This window comes from Entelurus aequoreus, linkage group LG09 (genome assembly GCF_033978785.1).
Source record: "Entelurus aequoreus isolate RoL-2023_Sb linkage group LG09, RoL_Eaeq_v1.1, whole genome shotgun sequence".
Classification (NCBI taxonomy): Eukaryota; Metazoa; Chordata; class Actinopteri; order Syngnathiformes; family Syngnathidae; genus Entelurus; species Entelurus aequoreus.
The window spans coordinates 76,024,482-76,048,333 of record NC_084739.1 but is presented as its reverse complement, the minus strand read 5'-3'; the positions used below and the strand labels follow the sequence as shown (position 1 = coordinate 76,048,333).

Sequence of the window (23,852 nt, the reverse complement as noted above, 5' to 3'; positions counted from 1 at the left end):
GTAAATATGAATGTCCTGCTATTATTAAGTAAAGATTCATGTTATCACTCTCAGTACAGTTGTCAAATATTAGCGTGAGTATCTTTATGAAATATCTAACAGACATTTAGTATTACTGGATGGGTTGCAATAATTGGAGTAGTCCGTCAGTACCAAGTTTGTACACCAGGTGGTGGTGTTGCACAAATGATGTTCATGACATACAGGCCAGTACTTGTGGTTGCAATTCACCGTTTAAAAAGGAGAGAAGAAGGTAAATATTCAGTGTTATTTGTGATGTACAATAAGAGTACACAGTACAGTACACAGTGTGTGTGTGTGTGTGTGTGTGTGTGTGTGTGTGTGTGTGTGTGTGTGTGTGTGTGTGTGTGTGTGTGTGTGTGTGTGTGTGTGTGTGTCTCACCTGGTCCAGGAAGCCCAGGTGATTCTGTCAATGACGTTCTGCTCAGTCAGGAGTTTTCCAGAAGGAAGTTCAAACACCAAGCGTTTGTACGCACCTGTGCACACCTGCACACACACATTACATCTACTGCTTTCTTTTCAGCACATGTATATAATGTATATAAATGAATCAATGAATGCAAGGTGTAGGAGTGAATCAATAAAAGTGTATAAATGAATCAATGAATGAAGTGTGTATAAGTGAATCAATAATGGTGTATAAGTGAATCAATGAATGAAATGTGTATAAGTGAATCAATAAAAGGTATATCAATGAATCAATAAAGGTGTATAAATGAATGAAAGATGTATAAATGAATCAATGAATGAAATGTGTATAAATGAATCAATGAATGAAATGTATATAAATTAATCAATGAATGAAAGGTGTAGAAGTGAATCAATAAAATTGTATAAATGAATGAATGAATGAATGAAATGTATATAAATGAATGAATGAATTAAATGTAAATAAATGAATCAATAAATGAAAGGTGTAGAAGTGAATCAATAAAAGTGTATAAATGAATCAATGAATGAAGTGTGTATAAGTGAATCAATAATGGTGTATAAGTGAATCAATGAATGAAATGTGTATAAGTGAAACAATAAAAGGTATATCAATGAATCAATAAAGGTGTATAAATGAATGAAAGATGTATAAATTAATCAATGAATGAAATGTGTATAAATGAATCAATGAATGAAATGTATATAAATTAATCAATGAATGAAAGGTGTAGAAGTGAATCAATAAAATTGTATAAATGAATGAATGAATGAATGAAATGTATATAAATGAATGAATGAATTAAATGTAAATAAATGAATCAATAAATGAAAGGTGTAGAAGTGAATCAATAAAAGTGTATAATTGAATCAATGAATGAAATGTGTATAAGTGAATCAATAAAGGTGTATAAATGAATGAAAGGTGTATAAATGAATCAATGAATGAAATGTATATAAATGAATCAATGAATGAAATGCATATAAGTGAATCAATGAATGAAAGGTGTATAAGTGAATCAATAAAAGGTATATAAATGAATCAATAAATGAAAGGTGTATAAATGAATCAATGAATGAAAGGTGTATAAATGAATCAATGAATGAAAGGTGTATAAATGAATCAATAATGGGGTATACAGTAAATGAGGTAATGAATGAAAGGTGTATACATTAATCAATAAAGGTGTATAAATTCATCAATGAATGAAAGGTGTGAAAGTGAATCAATGAATGAAAGGTGTAATAGTGAATCAATAAAGGTGCATAAGTAAATCAATGAGTGAAATGTGTATAAGTGAATCAATAAAAGGTATATAAATGAATGAATGAAAGGTGTATAAATAAATCAATGAGTGAAAAGTGTATAAGTGAATCAATAAAGGTGTATAAATGAATCAATGAATGAAAGGTGTATAAGTGAATCAATATAGGTGTATAAAAGAATCAATGAATGAAAGGTGTATAAGTGAATCAAAGGTGTACAAATGAATCAATGAATGAAAGGTGTATAAATAAATCAAACGTATACATGAATGGTACATACATGAATTAGTAAATATGTATAAATATGAATCAATAAAGGTGTATAAATGAATGAAAGGTGTATACATGAATCAATGAATGAAATGTATATAAATGAATCAATGAATGAAATGCATATAAATGAATCAATGAATGAAAGGTGTATAAATGAATCAATGAATGAAAGGTGTATAAATAAATCAATAATGGGGTATACAGTAAATGAGGTAATGAATGAAAGGTGTATACATTAATCAATAAAGGTGTATAAATTAATCAAAGAATGAAAGGTGTGAAAGTGAATCAATGAATGAAAGGTGTAATAGTGAATCAATAAAGGTGCATAAGTAAATCAATGAGTGAAATGTGTATAAGTGAATCAATAAAAGGTATATAAATGAATGAATTAATGAAAGGTGTATAAATAAATCAATGAGTGAAAAGTGTATAAGTGAATCAATAAAGGTGTATAAATGAATCAATGAATGAAAGGTGTATAAGTGAATCAATAAAAGGTATATAAATGAATGAATGAATGAAAGGTGTATAAGTGAATCAATATAGGTGTATAAAAGAATCAATGAATGAAAGGTGTATAAGTGAATCAAACGTATGTAAATGAATCAATGAATGAAAGGTGTATATATGAATCAAACGTATACATGAATGGTACATACATGAATTAATAAATATGCATAAATATGAATCAATAAACGGTGAATAAATGAATGAATGAAATATTAATACATGAATACAATGTGTATGAACAAACCAATGGAAGCTATATAAATGAATCAATAAAGGTGTATAATTGAATGAAAGAATACAAGGCGTATAAATGAATCAATTAATGAAAGGTGTATAAGTAAAACAATGAATAAAAGAATACAAGGTGTATAAATGAATCAATGAATAAAAGGTGTATAATTGAATCAATGAATGAAAGGTATATAAATGAATCAATAAAGGTGTATAAATGAATGAAAGGTACATAAATGAATCAATAAACGGTGTATAAATGAATGAATGAAAGGTATATAAATGAATCGATAAACGATGCATAAAAATGAATGAAGGAAATATTAATAAATGAATACAATGTGTATGAACAAATCAATGGAAGGTATATAAATTAATAAATTAAAGGTGTACAAATGAATGACTGAAAGGTGTATGGATGAATGAATAAATGAAAGGTGTATAAATGTATCAATAAAAGGTGTATGAATGAATGAATAAATGAACGGTGTATAAATGAATCAATAAAAGGTGTATGAATAAATGAAAGGTGTATGAATAAATGAAATGTGTATAAATGAATCAATAAAAGGTGTATGAATGAATGAAAGGTGTATGAATAAATGAAATGTGTATAAATGAATCAATAAAAAGTGTATAAATTCATCAATGAATGCAATGTGTATAAGTGAATCAATGAATGAAAGGTATATAAATGAATCAATGAATGAAAGGTATATAAATGAATCAATAAAGGTGTATAAATGAATGAAAGGTGTAGTATCCAGCAGAGACCCCAGACTTCCCTCTCCAGAGCAACATTAGCAACTTCCTCCTGGGGAATCCCGAAGCGTTCCCAGGCCAGAGAGGAGATGTACTCCCCCCATCTGGTCCTCGGCCTGCCCCGGGGTCTCCTCCCAGTGGGACGTGCAACAAGGACCTCCCTAGGGAGACGCTGGTGAGGCGTCGAGATGCCCGAACCACCTAAGGTGGCTCCTTTCCAAGGGGAGGAGCAGCGGCTCTACTCCGAGTCTCTCTCGGGTGACTGAACTTCTCACCCTATCTCTTAGGGAGATGCCAGCCACCCTTCTGAGGAAACTCATTTCTGTCGCTCGTATTCGCCATCTTATTCTTTCGGTCATGACCCACACTTCATGACCATAGATGAGAGTAGGAATGCAGATAGCTCGGTAGACCGAGAGCTTTGCCTTCTGGCTCAGCTCTCATTTTGTCACAGTGCGGCAGAGAGACTGCAATACTGCCCCAACTGCTCCGATTCTCTGGCTGATTTCCGGAATGGGGTCCGATTCTCGGGCTGATTTCCGGAATGGGGTCGCAGGGACAACAGCTCCAGCAGAGACCCCCAGACTTCCCTCTCCAGAGCAACATTAGCAACTTCCTCCTGGGGGTTCCAGAAGACTGCAATACTGCCCCAGATGCTCCGATTCTCCGGCTGATTTCCGGAATGGGGTCCGATTCTCCGGATGATTTCCGGAATGGGGTCGCGGGGGACAACAGCTCCAGCAGAGACCCCCAGACTTCCCTCTCCAGAGCAACATTAGCAACTTCCTCCTGGGGGATCCCGAAGACTGCAATACTGCCCCAGCTGCTCCGATTCTCCGGCTGATTTCCGGAATGGGGTTCGATTCTCCGGCTGATTTCCGGAATGGGGTCGCGGGAACAACAGCTCCAGCAGAGACCCCCAGACTTCCCTCTCCAGAGCAACATGAGCAACTTCCTAATGGGGGATCCCGAAGACTGCAATACTGCCCCAGCTGCTCCGATTCTCCGGCTGATTTTCGGAATGGGGTCGCAGGGACAACAGCTCCAGCAGAGACCCCCAGACTTCCCTCTCCAGAGCAACATTAGCAACTTCCTCCTGGGGGATCCCGAAGCGTTCCCAGGCCAGAGAGGAGATGTAATCCCCCCATCTGGTATCCGCCAGCTTATTCTTTCAGTCATGACCCACACTTCATGACCATAGGTGAGAGTAAGAACGTAGATAGTTTGGTAGAGCGAGAGCTTTGCCTTCTGGCTCAGCTCTCGTTTGGTCACAACAGTGCGGCAGAGAGTCTGCAATACTGTCCCAACTGCTCCCATTCTCCGGCTGATTTCCTTCTCCATCTGTCCCTCACTCGTGAACAAGACCCCGAGTTACTTAAACTCCTCCACCTGGGACAGAGTCTCGTTCTCTACCTGGACTGTACAACCCATCGGTTTCCTGCTGAGAACCATGGCCTCAGATTTGGAGATGCTGAGGTGTATAAATTATTGAATGAAATATATAAATGAAAGGTGTAGAAATGAATCAATAAAAGGTGATTAAATGAAGGAATGAAATATAAATGAATGAATGAATGAATGAATAATGAACAAGGTGTGTACCTGTATGTGTGTGCTGTCAGAAGAGAAGTCGAGGTGTAGGACAAAGGCGGGCAGGTGACAGCAGGAAACCATCCTGCTCAGTGTGGATCCTCCTAACACGTCATAGACATCCACGCTGTTCTCCAGAGAACCCACCGCCAACATTCTTCTGTCTGGACTGAATCTAGCGACACATTTAGCCACACCTTTAGCAAGACGTTCAGCCACACCTTTAGCAAGACATTTAGCCGCACCTTTAGCAAGACGTCCAGGCACACCTTTAACAAGACCTTCAGCCACACTTTTAGCAAGACCTTCAGCCACACCTTTAGCAAGACCTTCAGCCACACCTTTAACAAGACGTTCAGCCACATCTTTAGCAAGACCTTCAGCCACACTTTTAGCAAAACCTTCAGCCACACCTTTAGCAAAACCTTCAGCCACACATTTAGCAAAACCTTCAGCCCCACCATTAGCAAGACCTTCAGCCACACCTTTAGCAAGACGTTCAACCACACCTTTCGCCAAACGTTCAGCTATACCTTTAACAAGACGTTCAGCCACACCTTTACCAAGACGTTCAACCACACTTAGCAAGACCTTCAGCCACACCTTTAACAAGACCTTCAGCCACACCTTTAGCAAGATGTTCAGTCACACTTTTAACAAGACCTTCAGCCACACCTTAAGCAAGATGTTCAGTCACACCTTTAACAAGACCTTCAGCCACACCTTTAGCAAGACCTTCAGCCACACCTTTAGCAAGACCTTCAGCCACACTTTTAGCAAAACCTTCCGCCACACCTTTGACAAGACCTTCAGCCACACCTTTAACAAGACCTTCAGCCACACCTTTAGCAAAACCTTCAGCCACACCTTTAGGAAGACCTTCAGCCACACTTTTAGCAAAACCTTCCGCCACATCTTTAACAAGACGTTCAGTCACATGTTTAACAAGACCTTCAGCCACACCTTTAACAAGACCTTCAGCCACACCTTTAGCAAAACCTTCAGCCACACCTTTAAGAAGACCTTCAGCCACACCTTTAGCAAAACCTTCAGCCACACCATTAGCAAGACCTTCAGCCACACCATTAGCAAGACCTTCAGCCACACCTTTAGCAAGACCTTCAGCCACACCTTTAGCAAGACCTTCAGCCACACTTTTAGCAAGACCTTCAGCCACACCTTTAGCGTGACGCTGGGAGAGGTCACATGATCCCACATTACCTGATGTCCTGAATGGCGGCACCACGGTCTCTCTTCTTTGCCCACACCTTGAGGGAGTTGGAGAAGAGGAGGAGGAACTCTCCGTTCTTCATCCCCACGGCCAGCATCTCTCCATCCCAACTGAAGCTCACGCTCACCGCTGCATGGCCCACGCACACCTTCTTCTGCAGCTTCTGCAGGCGGGGACACAATGAGATAACTAGACATGAGATAACTAGATATTAGATGTCCTAATATCTAGTTATTTAGCCTACTAGCTGTTTTGCTAGTTAGCTTGCTAGATATTTTGCTAATGACCTTGATGGTTACATTTGGAGTTATCTTGTCAGCTAGTTTGCTAAGTCACAGGTTATATACCTTGGTAACTATTTTGTTATATTTCTATATAACTTTATAGTTATTTTGTTGGTTGTCTTGTTAGTTAGCTTGTTAGATTACAGGCTAGTTAGCGTGAGTTTTGAGAGTTACAGTGCCAGCTAACGTTCTAGCTACTTTGTTGGTTGTCTTGTTAGTAATCTTTCTAGGTATTTAGCTAGTTAGCTTGCTAGATCACAGGCTAGTTAGCGTGAGTTTGAGTTACTTTGAAAACTAACTTACTAGTTAGTTTGTTAGTTGTTTGTTTAGTTATATCCATAGGTATTTAGGTAGTTAACTTGTTGGGACAGAGGCTAGTTATCGTAAGTTTTGAGAGTTACCTTGCTAACTAACGTTCTAGTTAATTTGTTGGTTGTCTTGTTAGTAATCTTTCTAGGCATTTAGCTAGTTAGCTTGAGTTTTGAGATAGTAACCTTGCGAGCTAACTTTCTAGTTATTTTGTTGGTTGTCTTGTTAGTTATCTTTCTAAGCATTTTTCTAGTTAGCTTGCTAGCTAGATCACAGGCTAGTTAGCGTGAGCTTTGAGAGTTACCGTGCCAGCTAACGTTCTAGCTACTTTGTTGGTTGTCTTGTTAGTAATCTTTCTAGGCATTTAGCTAGTTGGCTTGCTAGATTACAGGCTAGTTAGTATGTGTTTTGAGAGTTACCTTACAGGCTAACTTTGTAGTTATTTTGTTGGTTGTCTTGTTAGTTATCTTTCTAGGCATTTTTCTAGTTAGCTTGCTAGTTAGCATGAGTTTTAAGAGTTATCTTGCAAGCTAACTTTTTAGTTATTTTGTTGGTTGTCTTGTTAGTAATCTTTCTACGCATTTAGCTGGTTACCTTGCTAGATCAAAGGCAAGTTATCGTGAGTTTTGAGAGTTACCTTGCTAGATAACTTTTTAGTTATTTTGTTGGTTTTGTTAGTTATCTTTCTACGTATTTAGCTAGTTAGCTTGCTAGATCACAGGCTAGTTATTGTGAGTTTTGAGAGTTGCATTGCTAGCTAACTTTCTGGTTATTTTGTTGGTTACTTTGTTAGTTATGTTTCTCGGTATTTAGCTAGTTAGCTTGCTAGATAGTTTGCTAATGACCTTGATGATTACATTTGGAGTTATCTTGTCAGCTAGTTTGCTAAATCACACGTTATATGTCTTGATAAATATTTTGTTGTAATTCTATACAACTATAGTTATCTTTTGAGATATTCCTCTAGTTAGCTTGCTAGATCACAGGCTAGTTAGCGTGAGTTTTGAGAGTTACCTTGCTAGCTAACTTTCTGGTTATTTTGTTGGTTGGTTTTGTTAGTTATCTTTCTAGGTAATTGGCTAGTTAGCTTGCTAGATCACAGGCTAATTATTGTGAGTTTTGAGAGTTACTTTTTTATTGCTAACTTTCTGGTTATTTTGTTGGTTGTCTTGTTAGTTATCTTTCGAGGTATTCAGCCAGTTAACTTGCTTTATCACAGGCTAGTTAGCATGAGTTTTGAGAGTTACCTTGCTAGCTAACTTTTTAGTTATTTTGTTGGGTTTGTTAATTATCTTTCTATATATTTAGCTAGTTAGTTTGCTAGATCACAGGCTAGTTATTGTGAGTTTTGAGAGTTACCTTGCCAGCTAACGTTCTAGCTACTTTGTTGGTTGTCTTGTTTGTTATCTTTCTAGGCATTTTTCTAGTTACCTTGCTAGATCACACGCTAGTTAGCGTGAATTCTGAGAGTTACCTGGCAAGCTAACTTGTTAGTTAATTTGTTGGTTTTGTTCGTTATCTTTCTATATATTTAGCTAGTTAGCTTGCTAGATCACAGGCTAGTTATTGTGAGTTTTGAGAGTTACCTTGCAAGCTAATGTTGTAGTTACTTTTTTGGTTGTCTTGTTTGTTATCTTTATAGTTATTTAGCTAGTTACCTTGCTAGATCACACGTTAGTTAGCGTGAGTTTTGACAGTTGCCTTGCAAGCTAACTTTTTGGTTACTTTGTTGGTTGTCTTGTTAGTTATCTTTTGGGGTATTTAGCTAGTTAACTTTCTTTATCACAGGCTAGTTAGCATGAGTTTTGAGAGTTACCTTGCTATTTAACTTTTTAGTTATTTTGTTGGTTGTCTTGTTAGTTATCTTTTGGGGTATTTAGCTAGTTAACTTTCTTTATCACAGGCTAGTTAGCATGAGTTTTGAGAGTTACCTTGCTATTTAACTTTTTAGTTATTTTGTTGGTTTTGTTAGTTATCTTTCTACTTATTTAGCTAGTTAGCTTGCTAGATCACAGGCTAGTTATTGTGAGTTTTGAGAATTAACTTGAAAGCTAACTTTTTAGTTAATTTGTTGGTTTTGTTCGTAATCTTTCTACGTATTTAGCTAGCTAGTTTGCTAGATAATCAGCCAGTTATCTTGAGCTACTCATTTAGCTAGTTACCTCTCGTTATCTTTTTAGATATTTTGCTAGTTACGTCGGGTTATCTTGTTACCTAGCTTAGTATTTAAATATGTTGCTAATTATCCTGTTAGTAGTCTTTCTAGCTAGCTGGTTCGTCAGTTGGACCTTGTCAGCGAGGTCCCACAGCCTGACGGTGGCGTCGTCGCCGGCCGTGACCAAGACCTCCTTGGCGGGATGACACGACAGACCCCAGACGCCGCCCCGGGCGTGGCTGTCCAGCAGCACGTTGGACGCCGCGTTCTTCTCGCCCACCTCGATGATCTCGCCGTCCTTGGTGCCCACCAGGATCTTGCCCTGAGGAGGAGGGAGCGGCGGCGTGAGCGAGCACGACGGAGACGACGGGGTCGCGTGCAAGGCGAAGAGGTCTCACTCTGCCTCGGCACACGGAGCGCACGCACTCCACGGGGCGAGACGACTCCAGCTGGAACGCCCGGCAGCGCTTCATCTCCTGGTCCCAGAGCTTGACGGCGCCGCCCTCCTTGGTCCTGTCAGGGAGACACAGGAACAGGACTCAGCGGCGCCCCCCGGCAACAGCGTGCGGTGTTGCGTTCTCACTGACGGCCTCTCCTTGCCGCCGGTGACGATGAGGCCGTCCCTCAGCGTGGTGTACATGCAGAAGACGGGCCCCGTGTGCGCCTTGGCCACCGCCCTCAGCAGGAAGTGCTCCCGCCACACGTACACGTCGCCGTTGACGGCGCCCGTGAAGGTCAGGTCCACCTGCGGGGAGAAGGTTCTGCAATGTTCCGCCTCGCTGCTGGGGTGTGTTCCAACTCACGGCTCCGAAGGCGAGGGACAGCATGGTCTGCATGCGGCCGCCCTCCAGCGTGGACACCACGCCTTTCTTGTACACCAGAGCTCCGCCCACCAGCGTCCAGAACTTCACGTGTTTGATTCCCACCGACACGAACTGACAGTCCGAGTCCGGCCGGAACTCCGCCGCAAAGATCCTGTGGGGATGTCCCGCTCTGCCGCACACTCTGGAGCCTGCGGGGAGGGAGGCGAGCGTCTGGTTACGGGCGAGCGACAGGGCGCGTGCGGGAGTCGCCACCTTCGTGCCAGCGCCACACGCTGACGGTGTGTTCGGGGTCCACGCCCACGGACAGCAGCAGCTTGCCGGTGGCGCTGAAGTTGACGTAAGCCACGCCCCTGGAGTGAGCGCAGCGCAGGACGGACAGCGTGCGCTTGCTCATGGCGTCCCACACGTGGATGCACGGCGTGCCGCCTGCAGGGGGACAGCCGTTACCTCGGCGACAGTGGGAGGACAGGGTAACCATGGCAACAACAGAGCAGCTTTGAAGCAGGACAACCAACGAAAATACACAATTTGATGTTGTGGTTTATTTAACTTCCAGTAGTCCTGAGCAACTTTTATTGATACACTTTTTTGTTGGTTTGATGATACCATGTATGATGATGCCATGTATGATGATACCATGTACGATAATACATGTACGATGATACTATGTATGATAATACAATGTACAATGATATCATGTATGATGATACCATGTACGATGATATCATTTACGATAATACATGTACGATGATACTATGTATGATGATACCATGTACAATGATATTATGTATGATGATACCATGTATGATACATGTATGATGATACCATGTAACATGCAACCTCACATGTAACCTCACCTGTAACCTCACCTGTAACTTAACATATAACCTAACATGTAACTTAACATATAACCTAACATGTAACTTAACATGTAACCTCACATGTAACTTAACATGTAACTTAACATATAACCTAACATGTAACTTAACATGTAACCTAACATGTAACTTAACATGTAACCTCACATGTAACTTAACATGTAACCTCACCTGTGACTTAACATGTAATCTCACATTTAAATTAACATGTAACTTAACATGTAACCTCACCTGTGACTTAACATGTAACCTCACATGTAACCTCATATGCAACCTAACATGTAACTTAACATGTAACCTCACCTGTGACTTAACATGTAACCTCACATGTAACCTCATATGCAACCTAACATGTAACTTAACATGTAACCTCACCTGTGACTTAACATGTAACCTCACATGTAACCTCATATGCAACCTAACATGTAACCTCACCTGTGACTTAACATGTAATCTCACATTTAAATTAACATGTAACTTAACATGTAACCTCACCTGTGACTTAACATGTAACCTCACATGCAACCTCATATGCAACCTAACATGTAACTTAACATGTAACCTCAAATGAAACTTAACATGCAACTTAACATGCAACCTCACATGTAACTTAACATGTAATCTCACATGTAACCTCACATGTAACTTAACATGCAACTTCACATGTAACTTAACATGTAACCTCACATGACTTAACATGCAACCTCACACGTAACTTAACATGTAACCTCACATGTAACCTAACATGTAACCTCAAATTAAACTTAACATGCAACCTAACATGTAACTTAACATGCAACTTAACATGTAACTTGACATGTAACTTAACATGTAACCTCACATGTAACTTAACATGTAACCTCACATGTAGCTTAACATGTAGCCTCACATGCAACTTAACATGTAACCTAACATGTAACCTAACATGTAACTTAACATGCCTAACATGTTACCTCACATGTAACTTATCATGTAACCTCACATGTAACTTAACATGTAACCTCACATGTAACTTAACATGTAACCTAACATGTAACCTCACATGTAACTTAACATGCCTAACATGTAACCTCACATGTAACTTAACATGTAACCTCACATGTAACTTAACATGTAACCTCACATGTAACTTAACATGTAACCTCACATGTAACCTCACATGTAACCTCACATGTAACCTCACATGTACTGTATGTGCTATTTGACATGATAGCTCAAATGCTAGCAGTTAGCATGCTAGCAGACAATGTTTAGAAAAGGTTGAGAATGTGAAAATCATTAAAATTGTGATGGAATTGGAATACTAAATGGAAGTTATTCTGTGTGTGTGTGTGTGTGTGTGTGTGTGTGTGTGTGTGTGTGTGTGTGTGTGTGTGTGTGTGTGTGTGTGTGTGTGTGTTTCTACCTGCCGGGTGTCAATGTCACCTTGACAAAGTGACGATGATGAAGATGATGATAAAGATGAGGATGAGGGTGTTGATGACGACGAAGATGATGTTTATAAAAATGAGGATGAGGGTGTTGATGATAATGATGATGATGATGATGAAGATGATGACGCAGCCGAACAAAAACAAGGAGAAATAAAAGCTGCAGTGAGTTGACTCAGGCTAACATCAGCCATGATGTCACATATGGAATTCAAGCGATGACTTCACTGCCGAGCTGCTACAGCATGCTAACATGCTAACAGGCTAGCATGCTAACAGGCTAGCATGCTAACCGTGGCAAAGAGGAAACAGGAAGTGTTGACGTTACCAATCTGTCCAGTGGCGATGACGTTGTCATATTTAGGGTGTTGGTTGACTGTCAGACACAAGACGTCCTCCGTGTGTTCCACGTAGAAGCTCTGGTTTCCTGCGGCACACAAACACCACTCACGCCCCGACATCACATGACCCCCCCGTCCCGTGTGCGTGCGTGCGTGTGCTCACCTGTGCTCAGGCTGTGCACGATGGCGGTGGCGGCCGTGTGGTAGACGATGTCAGCGCCGTCATTCAGGTAGTGCAGGTTGTTGCGGCAGTCGTAACCACGGAAACCAAAAATGTGGTCCAGAACCAAGTCCTGTTGGGACCACATGTCCACTTTAGGACACGCACACACACACACACACACACACACACACACACACACACACACACACACACACACACACACACACACACACACACCTCGACCACTTTCTGCTTCTTGGAGGTGTTGTTCTTCTGCAGCTTCTCTGGCTGTGGAGCAGCTCGACTGACAGGTGCTCTGCAATCAATCAATCAATCAATCAATCAATCAATCAGGTGTGTGTGTGTGTGTGTGTGTGTGTGTGTGTGTGTGTGTGTGTGTGTGTACCTCTCATCAGCAGTGACATCTTTGCTCTGCACTTGAGGTTTACTTCCTGTCATGTCTCTGAGGCTGACAGTGGCCATCTTGGCCACGTAGTCCACACACTTCTCACGGGCGACGTCGCTGTCATAACCTGCACACACACACACACACACACACACACACACACACACACACACACACACACGCACGCCCGTGTGTAAAGAACACACACTTCACAAGCACAAACGAGCAGACGCTGACCGCCGTCTTCCTCGACGTCGTCGTCCGACTCTTCGCTGTCGACAAGCGCGCTGTTCTCCTGGGGCCCCTCCCCCTCTCTGCTGACTCCGCCCCCCCGCTCCCTGGTCCAGATCATGAGCGCCGTGTCGGCTCCGCCCACTGACAGCAGGGCCGCGTCGTCGTGAGCCCAGCGCACGTTGGTCACCTGCGCGCTGTGACCCAGGTAACGCTTGAAACGTGCAAACTGACCCTGCACACACACACACACACACACACACACACACACACACACACACACACACACACACACACACACACACACACACACACACACACACACACACACACACACACAATAATTAGTGTGTGTTTTAATGTGTGCACGTGTGTGTATTGATGTGTGTGTGTGTGTGTGTGTGTGTTTTAATGTGTGCATGTGTGTATTAATGTTTGTTAACGTGTGCGTGTGTGTGAAAGTGTTTTAATGTGTGTGCGTGTGTATTAACGTGTGTTTGTGTGCGTGTGTGGGTATTAATGTGTGTGTGTGTATGCGTGTGTTTTAATGTGTGCGTGAGTATTAATGTGTACGTGTGTGTGTGTGTGTGTATTAATGTGTGTTAATGTGTGGGTGTGTGTATTTTAATGTGTGTGTGAGTATTAATGTGTACGTGTGTGTGTATTAATGTGTGTTAATGTGTGGGTGTGTGTATGCGTGTGTGTGAAAATGTTTAAATGTGTGTGCGTGTGTATTAACGTGTGTTTGTGTGCGTGTGTGGGTATTAATGTGTGTGTGTGTGTATGCGTGTGTTTTAATGTGTGTGTGAGTATTAATTTGGAAGTGTGTGTGTGTATTAATGTGTGTTAATGTGTGGGTGTGTGTATTTTAATGTGTGTGTGAGTATTAATGTGTACGTGTGTGTGTATTAATGTGTGTTAATGTGTGGGTGTGTGTATGCGTGTGTTTTAATGTGTGTATGAGTATTAATGTGTACATGAGTGTGTATTAATGTGTGGGTGTGTGTATGCGTGTGTGGGAAAGTGTTTTAATGTGTGTGTGCATGTATTAACGTGTGTTTGTGGGCGTGTGTGGGTATTAATGTGTGTGTGTGTGTGTGTGTATGCACGTGTGTTTTAATGTGTGTGTGAGTATTAATGTGTACGTGTGTGTGTATTAACGTGTGTTAATGTGTGGTTGTGTGTACGCGTGTGTGTGAAAGTGTTTTAATGTGTGTGCGCATGTATTAACATGTGTTCGTGTGTGTGTGTGTGTGTGTGTATGCGTGTGTGTTTTAATGTGTGTGTGAGTATTAATGTGTACGTGTGTGTGTATTAATGTGTGTTAAAGTGTGGGTGTGTGTATGCGTGTGTGTGAAAGTGTTTTAATGTGTGTGCGCATGTATTAACGTGTGTGTTTATGCGTGTGTGTTTTAATGTTTGTGTGAGTATTAATGAGAGTGTTTTACTGTGTGCGTGTGTGTGTATTGTGTGTATGTGTGTGTGTGTGTATGGTAATGTGCGCGTGTATTCATGTGTGTGTATTAATGTGTGTTAATATGTGTGAATGTGAATTAATGTGAATGTGTGTGTGTGTGATTGTGCATGTGTTTTAAAATGTGTGTGTGTTTGAAAGTCTTTTAATGTGTGTGCGCGTGTATTAATGTGTGTTTTAATGTGTGCACGTGTGGGTATTAATGTGTGTGTATGCGTGTGTGTCCGTGTGTTTTAATGTGTATGAGTAATAATGTGTGCATGAGTATTAATGTGTGTGTTTTAATGTGTGCGTGTGTGTGAATTAAATGTGTGTGAATGTGTGCGTGTATGTATGCATGTGTGTGTGTGTGTTTTAATGTGTGTTAATGTGTGTGCGTGGTAATGTGAGTGTGTATTCAAGTGTATGTGTATTAATGTGTGTGAATGTGAATTAAGGTGAATTTGTGTGTGTGTGAGTGTGCGTGTGTTTTAATGTGTGTGCGTGTATTAATGTGAGTTAATGTGTGCATGTGTATATGCATATGCGTGAAAGTGTTTTAATGTGTGTGCGCATGGATTAATGTGTGTGTGTGTGAGTATTAATGTGTGTGTTTTAATGTGTGTGTATTAATTACGTGTGTGAATGTGTGTGTGTGTATGCATGTGTGTGTTTGTGTTTTAATGTGTGCGTGTATTAATGTGTGCGTGTATTCATGTGTAAGTGTATTAATGTGTGTTAATGTGAATTAATGTGATTGTGTGCATGTGTTTTAATGTGTGTGTGTGTGTGTGTATTAATGCGTGTGTTAATGTGCGTGCGTGTTAGTGAGCGTGTATTAATGCGTGCGTCTATTAATGTGTGTTAATGTGTGTAAGTGTAATAATGTGAATGTGTGCGTGTGTGAATGTGTGTGTTCTAATGTGTGAGGGTGTGTATTAGTGTGTGTGTGAGTATTAATGTGTACGTGTGTGTGTATTAATGTGTGTTAAAGTGTGGGTGTGTGTATGCGTGTGTGTGCATGAATGTGTGTATTAATGTGTGTGTGTTTTAATGTGTGTGTGTGTGTGTGTATTAATGTGTGTGTTAATGTGTGTTTGAATATGTGTATTAATGTGTGTGTGTGAATCTATTAATTTGTGCGCGCGTGTATGAAGTGTACGTGCGTGTGTGCACGTGTGTGTATTAATGTGTATGTGTGTGTGTGTATGTTTGTATATGTGGGTGTGTATTAATGTGTGTGTGTGTGAATCTATTAATTTGTGCGCGCGTGTATGAAGTGTACGTGTGCGTACGTGCGTGTGTGCACGTGTGTGTATTAATGTGTATGTGTGTGTGTGTATGTTTGTATATGTGGGTGTGTATTAATGTGTGTGTGTGTGTGTAGTAATGTGTATGTGTGTATTCATGTGTGTGTGTGTATTAGTGTGTGTGATAATGTGTGCGTGTTTATTATTGTGTGTGTGTGTGTATTAATGTGTGTGTGTGCGTGTTTTAATGTGTGCATGTATTAATGTGTGTGTGCATGTGTGTGTATTCGTGTGTGTGTGCATGTGTTTGCATGCTTGTATGTGTGTGTGCATGCGTGTAAGTGTGTGTGCATGTGTGTGTATTCGTGTGTGTGTGCATGTGTTTGCATGCGTGTATGTGTGTGTGCATGAGTGTAAGTGTGTGTGCGTGTGTGTGTATTCGTGTGTGTGCGCATGTGTTTGCATGCGTGTACGTGTGTGTGCATGCGTGTAAGTGTGTGTGCATGCGTGTGTATTCGTGTGTGTGTGCATGTGTTTGCATGCGTGAATGTGTGTGTGCATGAGTGTAAGTGTGTGTGTGTGTGTGTGTGTGTGTGTGTGTGTGTGTGTGTGTGTGTCGTACAGTGACAGGGTAGCTGAAGACTTTGAGGAAGCCAAAGTCGTCCCCGGTGGCGAGCAGCGTGCGGTCGCGTGTGAGGGAGGTGGCGTTGACGTCGGTGATGTCACTGTGTGTGGGCCAGATGCCCTCACAGGTGTCTCCCAGCACGCAGGTCCAGGTGTGCCAGTGGAGTCGCTCCAGCTGCACGCCAAGAGCACATGATCAGCTGAGGCGGCGTGTGACGCCATGTTGGCGCCCACCGACCTGCGAGTGTTTGATGAGCTGACGTCTTCCCCGTGGCGCTTCGAAGAAAAGCTGCTCCTTGGCGCCCGTGTTCACCTGCAGCAGCTTACCTGCGGGCGCACGTGTGACATCACCTCCAACATGCAAGGAGGACAGGAAGTGGGCGTTACCTCGCGTGTCCCAGTCCACGTGCGTGACGTAGGTGGACGCCCCCTTGCACACGCCCACTCTCTTGCTGCTCGCCATGTTGTAGATGTCCACGTAGCTGTCATGTGACGCCACCGCCAGGTATTTAGCCGAGTCTGCAACACAGCCAGCTTAGGCCACGCCCATAAACTATTGATATTGTCTGACAAAAAGGTGTGTGTACCTGGACTGAAGCGGATGTCAGAGATGGCGTCTCGGCGATGATGGAAGCTGAGGACGTCCTCCAGCGTGTCGGCGTTCACCACCAACACGCCACCATCACTCAGACCCACCGCCAACACCTTGCCATCAGGGGAGAAGGCACAGCAACGACTGCCTGCGACACAAAAATAACCTTACGACAAGTAACCTCACATGTAACATATTTGACCTCACATGTAACAGATGTGACCTCACATGTAACCTCACATGTAACATATGTGACCTCACATGTAACATATATGACCTCACATGTAACATATGTGACCTCACATGCAACATATGTGACCTCACAAGTAACCTCACATGTAACATAACATGTAACATATGTGACCTCACATGTAACATATATGACCTCACATGTAACCTCACATGTAACATATGTGACCTCACAAGTAACCTCACATGTAACATAACATGTAACATATGTGACCTCACATGTAACATATATGACCTCACATGTAACCTCACATGTAACATATGTGACCTCACAAGTAACCTCACATGTAACATAACATGTAACATATGTGACCTCACATGTAACATATATGACCTCACATGGAACCTCACATGTAACATATGTGACCTCACAAGTAACCTCACATGTAACATAACATGTAACATATGTGACCTCACATGTAACATATGTGACCTCACATGTAACCTCACATGTGACATATGTGACCTCACATGTAACATAACATGTAACATATGTGACCTCACATGTAACATAACATGTAACATATGTGACCTCACATGTAACATATGTGACCTCACATGTAACCTCACATGTAACATATGTGACCTCACATGTAACATATGTGACCTCACATGTAACATATGTGACCTCACAAGTAACCTCACATGTAACATAACATGTAACATATGTGACCTCACATGTAACATATATGACCTCACATGGAACCTCACATGTAACATATGTGACCTCACATGTAACCTCACATGTAACATATGTGACCTCACATGTAACATAACATGTAACATATGTGACCTCACATGTAACATATATGACATCACATGTAACCTCACATGTAACATATGTGACCTCACATGTAACATAACATGTAACATATGTGACCTCACATGTAACATATATGACCTCACATGTAACCTCACATGTAACATATGTGACCTCACATGTAACATAACATGTAACATATGTGACCTCACATGTAACATATATGACCTCACATGTAACCTCACATGTAACATATGTGACCTCACATGTAACATATATGACCTCACATGTAACATATGTGACCTCACAAGTAACCTCACATGTAACATAACATGTAACATATGTGACCTCACATGTAACATATGTGACCTCACATGTAACCTCACATGTAACATATGTGACCTCACATGTAACCAAACATGTAACATAAAATGTAACCTCACAAGTAACATAACATGTAACATATGTGACCTCACATGTAACCTCACATGTAACATATGTGACCTCACATGTAACCGAACATGTAACATAAAATGTCACCTCACAAGTAACATGATATGTAACATAACATGTAACATAACATGCAACATAAATTGTAACATAAATTGTAACATATGTGACCTCACATGTAACATAACATGTAACACATAGGATGTAACATAACATGTAACACATAGGATGTAACCATGTGACATGGTATGTGACCTCACATGTAAAGTAACATAAGCTGTAACATAACATGTGACACATTACATGTAACATGATATGTGACCTCACATGTAACATAAGATGTAACATAACATGTAACACATAACATGTAACATGATATGTGACCTCACATGTAATATAACATGGAACATAACATGTAACACATAACATGTAACATGATATGTGACCTCACATGTAATATAACATGGAACATAACATGTAACCTCACATGTAACATAACATATACCATATTTGACCTCACATGTAAACCGAGCATGTAACATAAAATGTAACCGAACATCTAACCTCACAAGTAACATATGTGACCTCACATATAACGTAACATGTAACATAAGATGTAACATAACATGTAACACATAACATGTAACATGATATGTGACCTCACATGTAACATAACATGTAACGCATAACATGTAACATGATATGTGACCTCACATGTGACCTCACATTTAACATAAAATATAACATAACATGATATGTGACCTCGCATGTAACCGAACATGTAACATAACATGATATGTGACCTCACATGTAACATAAAATGTAACCAAACATGTAACATAACATGTACCCTCACATGTAACATAACTTGTAACAACATGTAACATAACATGTAACAATATGTAACACAACATGTAACCTAATACATTACACAACATGTAACATGTGACCTAAGATGTAACCTTACATGTAACATGTAACCTCACATGTAACATACCATGTAACATAACATATAACCTAACATGCAACATAATATGTACCACAATATGTAACATAACATATAATATGTAACATAACATGTAACATATGTAACTTAACCTGTAAACTAACATGTAACATAACGTGTAACATAATATGTAATATAACATGTAACATAAGATGTAACATAAGATGTAACACAATATGTAACCTAATATGTAACATAACATGCGACACAGAATGTAACCTAACATGTAACGTAACATGTAACCTAACATTTACCATGAGATGTAACATGACATGTAACCTGAAATGTAACCTAACATGAGACATGACGTGCCCGCTGACCTCTCTTCAGTTTGCGTACAGCCACCATGCGATGAGTGGACGATGTCTCCCACAGTCTGAGAGTTCGGTCGTCGCTGACAGTGGCGCACACGGCCAGGAGGGGATGAGGGGCGAGACCCCACACCTCCCCTGCCATGTGACCCTGCACGCACACACACACACACACACACACACACACACACACACACACACACACACACACACACACACACACACACACACACACACACACACACAGGTTTAAAGCAGATCCCACACGTGTCCAAAACACACACACACACACACACACACACTACCACACACACACACACACCTGTACCAGCAGAGTCATGGGTCCAGTCTTGTCAATCTCCAGAATTTCGCCGTTTTTGGTTCCCACCAGGATGTGTCCGTGTCCCAAAGTGATGGCCCTGATGGACGGGTTGTCCTCCAGCAGCAGGCCTGCACACACACACACACACACACACACACACACACACACACACACACACACACACACACACACACACACGCACACACACACACACACACACACACACACACACACACACACACACATGCTGCGTCTCAACACTTGTGTGTGTGTGTGTGTGTGTGTGTGTGTGTGTGTGTGTGTGTGTGTGTGTGTGTGTGTGTGTGTGTGTGTGTGTGTGTGTGTGTGTGTGTGTGTGTGTGTGTGTGTACCTTTGGACCCTGCAGACAGAGCAGCTCTCTTGATGGCGTAAGTCTTCAAGCAGCGGTCAAACATGTCATCCCACAGCTCCACCACGCCGTCCTTCCCTCCTGTCACAAAGCCCTGAAAGGCCACACTTTTAGCGTCCACCTAACACACACACACCCACACACACACACACACACACACATACACACACACACACGCGTGTCCACCTTGTCCAGCGAGAACATGGCAAAGACCGGTCCGTCGTGGGCCTTGACGGTCTTCAGCAGCAGCGCCTCTTTCCAGACGTAAACGTCTCCCGTGGCGGCGCCGGAGAAGACCAGCGCGTCGCTGCGGCCGTAACACGCCGACATCATGGTGTCCGCACGTCCCACGCTCCTGAAGGCACCACGCTTGGAGGTCAGGCCGCCGCCTGGTGGGCAGAGAGAGAAAGGAAGTCATGTTTCTCATAGACATCTTATAAGTAGACGCAGCACTGGCTGGTGTGACGCGAGAAATTCGGCCGCCATCTTGAAGTGGTGATGAGGAGCCGGCGAGCAGCCTAAACTGACAGTTGACAGGTAGAAAACAAAGACGGTGTTCAGCGTTTTCCTGCTCAAATGAGCGGACTGTTGAAAATAGGAATCGGGGGATTACTTTTCACAAGTAAGATTTAACATTAACGTACTATTGGTTGTATTTTGTGAAAAGAATATGAGCACAGAGTTGAGAAGGAGCAAAGATCTTCAATAGTACTGAAATTGTAGCCGCTAGCAAACAAGAGTATGACCATAATAGAATTGCTTGTCAATTAAATATATATGTTTATGTTTAAGTATTTGGCAGACGCTTTTATCCAAAGCGACATACATAAAAAAATACATATAAAACAATCACTGTAAACATTGTCATTTAAGGGAATAATGTAATACAAAATATCAATACAAAGTGTCAAGACAGAATAAACTCTCTGCTGCTGCAGCAACAGAGATACAGTCTGTAGGTCCCTAAGATATATAGTGTGTTTATGTAGGATATACGCATGTATATATAACCTAATCATATTGTTTCTTCAATTTAAAAATAGCTGACTGTTTTTTTCCCCCCTTCTCTGGGATTATATTCCCAGTTTTGATCTCGGACGTCTGGTCACTTATAGCATATAAGAATATTCTATTACTGTTAAGCAAACTATGAATAATAAAACATGTGTCCTTTATCATAGCTACACGTATGACAAAAAACCCCGTGAAAATCAGTGGTATTCAGTGAGGTAAAATGAATTAAATGCGCTGAGAGTTCATTGCTCCTGCCAAATGAATTGCACTGAGTGGAGCAGATTACCACTCCAAGATGGCGGCCCCGCGTCTCGTCAGCGTCAGTAGGCAGTAGAGCTCCGTGCTGCGTACCCTTAGAAGATGTCTATGATGTTTCTACTCTATCTGTCCGCAAGTGTGTCACTTCCTGGACTTTATACAAAACGACACAGAAGCTCCGTCGTAAAGAATAGCTTACCTCGACATAAAAGCAAGAATATAAAAATTAACAAGCAGTAGAATTAGTTTTTTTACTTCCTGTTTTACGCTCTTATTTTGTTGCCACTTCCTTTTCTGTATGTGTTGGCTTGGCAGGTGATCCGCTGGGACAACAAGACACACTAGCAACATTTTAGGAACAATTTTTTAGTCTTTTCTCAGCAAGTTTGGGTGTGAACCCAACTAACTTTTTTTTGTCAAGTCTTCCAAGATTCTCAGAACGTTAAAACCCGACTTGCTTCCTTACTTCCTTCCGTCTCGCATGTCACGCTAAAATAACTCATCTTCCCGGCCATCAGGTGGAAGCAGGGGTCAAGGCACCGCCGGCCAACAGAGACAGGAAAGGAAGTGGCAACAAAATAAGAGCGTAAAACAGGAAGTAAAGAAGACATGACCTGATTTGACCGGTGAGAGCGTATTATCGCCACAATTACAACCCTTTTCGCTCTTGTCATTATAATTAATGACACACGGGGGCGCCACATACTCATTTTTTTTTTTTTAATGTTGATTTGTTTGTTTTTGAAACGAGGCACTTATTGGAACTTAGCGGCCGAACAAAAATTATACTTTTAAATTGTCAGCATTGTGAATCAATGCTGTACACATCCGTAGTGTATCGAAATAAATACTTTAATCAAAATTATAAACAACAAAAAATGCCCAAATGATTGACTCTTTTCTAAAAAAAACTAATTTTAGATCCAGGGCCACATGGAGAAAAATCTACTCCCAAGTGGGCCAGACTGGTAAAAATACGGCGCGATAACTTAAAAATAAAGACAATTTCAGATTGTTTTCTTTGTTTAAAAATTAATGTTGTTTTTTTTACACTTAAATAGTATTCTATCTTTGTCGTTATTTGTACTTTCTGAATAAATTATGTGATAATGTTCATCAGTCAACTCATTGGTGTTAATTTTCAATCCATCAAGATAAAAAATATTGCGGACATTAGGTTTTTTGGAAGACAAAGCAAAAAAAACATAACGGCCGTAGCACAAGTTTGGCGGAAGTGACGTAGGCGTGGACCGTCACGGGTACAACTCGGACCTGCGTGTGTCCAAAACTTGATGTGTTTGATTCCCACGGTCACCATCTTGTCCATCAGCAGGGGGTTACACTTCAGCACAAAGATCTTCTCTTTGTCGCCGCTACACACACACACACACACACACACACACACACACACACACACACACACACACACACACACATGCAGATGAGCAGGTGTTATAGAGTACCTGTGCAAGTGGTTGATAGTAGTTCTCACCTGGCAGTGGCTACTTTCTCCCCTCTCTTCCAGTCCCAAACCACCATGGAATGTACGTCATCCACGGCCACAGACACCAGAGTCTTTCCATCAGCTGGTCACAGACACACAACACAACACAACACACAACTCCATTACCATAAATCCCGGATCATAAGCCACTACTTTATCTCTACGCTTTGAACCCCGCGGCTTATAAAACCGTGCTACTAACTTGTGGATTTTTCTTCGCCGACGGCCATAATGTTTTGTGTTAAACAGTTTTTATCAAACCTAAGCTGAGACACTAAAAAGGTGTGTCATTGTTGGCGCTGTGGCACCATCTTGAAAATGGACTTCCTGTTT

At 41.2% G+C, this 23,852-nt stretch overlaps 1 protein-coding gene across 4 annotated transcripts in view; it reads right to left on the bottom strand.

The window, feature by feature from the left end:
* Window positions 1–23,852, bottom strand: part of LOC133657756 (echinoderm microtubule-associated protein-like 6) — a 50,520-nt gene that overhangs the window by 5,862 nt on the left and 20,806 nt on the right. For 3 of the 4 annotated variants that reach the window (XM_062059431.1, XM_062059432.1, XM_062059433.1), the window contains exons 19-41: window positions 23,508–23,601; window positions 23,288–23,388; window positions 20,930–21,132; window positions 20,726–20,837; window positions 20,355–20,482; window positions 20,042–20,183; window positions 17,252–17,404; window positions 17,052–17,183; window positions 16,903–16,991; window positions 16,663–16,839; window positions 13,344–13,572; window positions 13,107–13,233; window positions 12,938–13,016; window positions 12,701–12,830; window positions 12,525–12,623; window positions 10,141–10,314; window positions 9,868–10,076; window positions 9,652–9,809; window positions 9,463–9,577; window positions 9,198–9,386; window positions 6,307–6,479; window positions 5,098–5,260; window positions 404–507 (exon numbers count right to left, since the gene is read on the bottom strand). In XM_062059431.1, the coding sequence (XP_061915415.1) occupies window positions 404–507; window positions 5,098–5,260; window positions 6,307–6,479; window positions 9,198–9,386; window positions 9,463–9,577; window positions 9,652–9,809; window positions 9,868–10,076; window positions 10,141–10,314; window positions 12,525–12,623; window positions 12,701–12,830; window positions 12,938–13,016; window positions 13,107–13,233; window positions 13,344–13,572; window positions 16,663–16,839; window positions 16,903–16,991; window positions 17,052–17,183; window positions 17,252–17,404; window positions 20,042–20,183; window positions 20,355–20,482; window positions 20,726–20,837; window positions 20,930–21,132; window positions 23,288–23,388; window positions 23,508–23,601 (3,280 nt within the window). Of the gene's footprint in view, window positions 1–403; window positions 508–5,097; window positions 5,261–6,306; window positions 6,480–9,197; window positions 9,387–9,462; window positions 9,578–9,647; window positions 9,810–9,867; window positions 10,077–10,140; window positions 10,315–12,524; window positions 12,624–12,700; window positions 12,831–12,937; window positions 13,017–13,106; window positions 13,234–13,343; window positions 13,573–16,662; window positions 16,840–16,902; window positions 16,992–17,051; window positions 17,184–17,251; window positions 17,405–20,041; window positions 20,184–20,354; window positions 20,483–20,725; window positions 20,838–20,929; window positions 21,133–23,287; window positions 23,389–23,507; window positions 23,602–23,852 lie in introns of those variants that run through there. The other variant, XM_062059434.1, reaches the window with a different exon arrangement.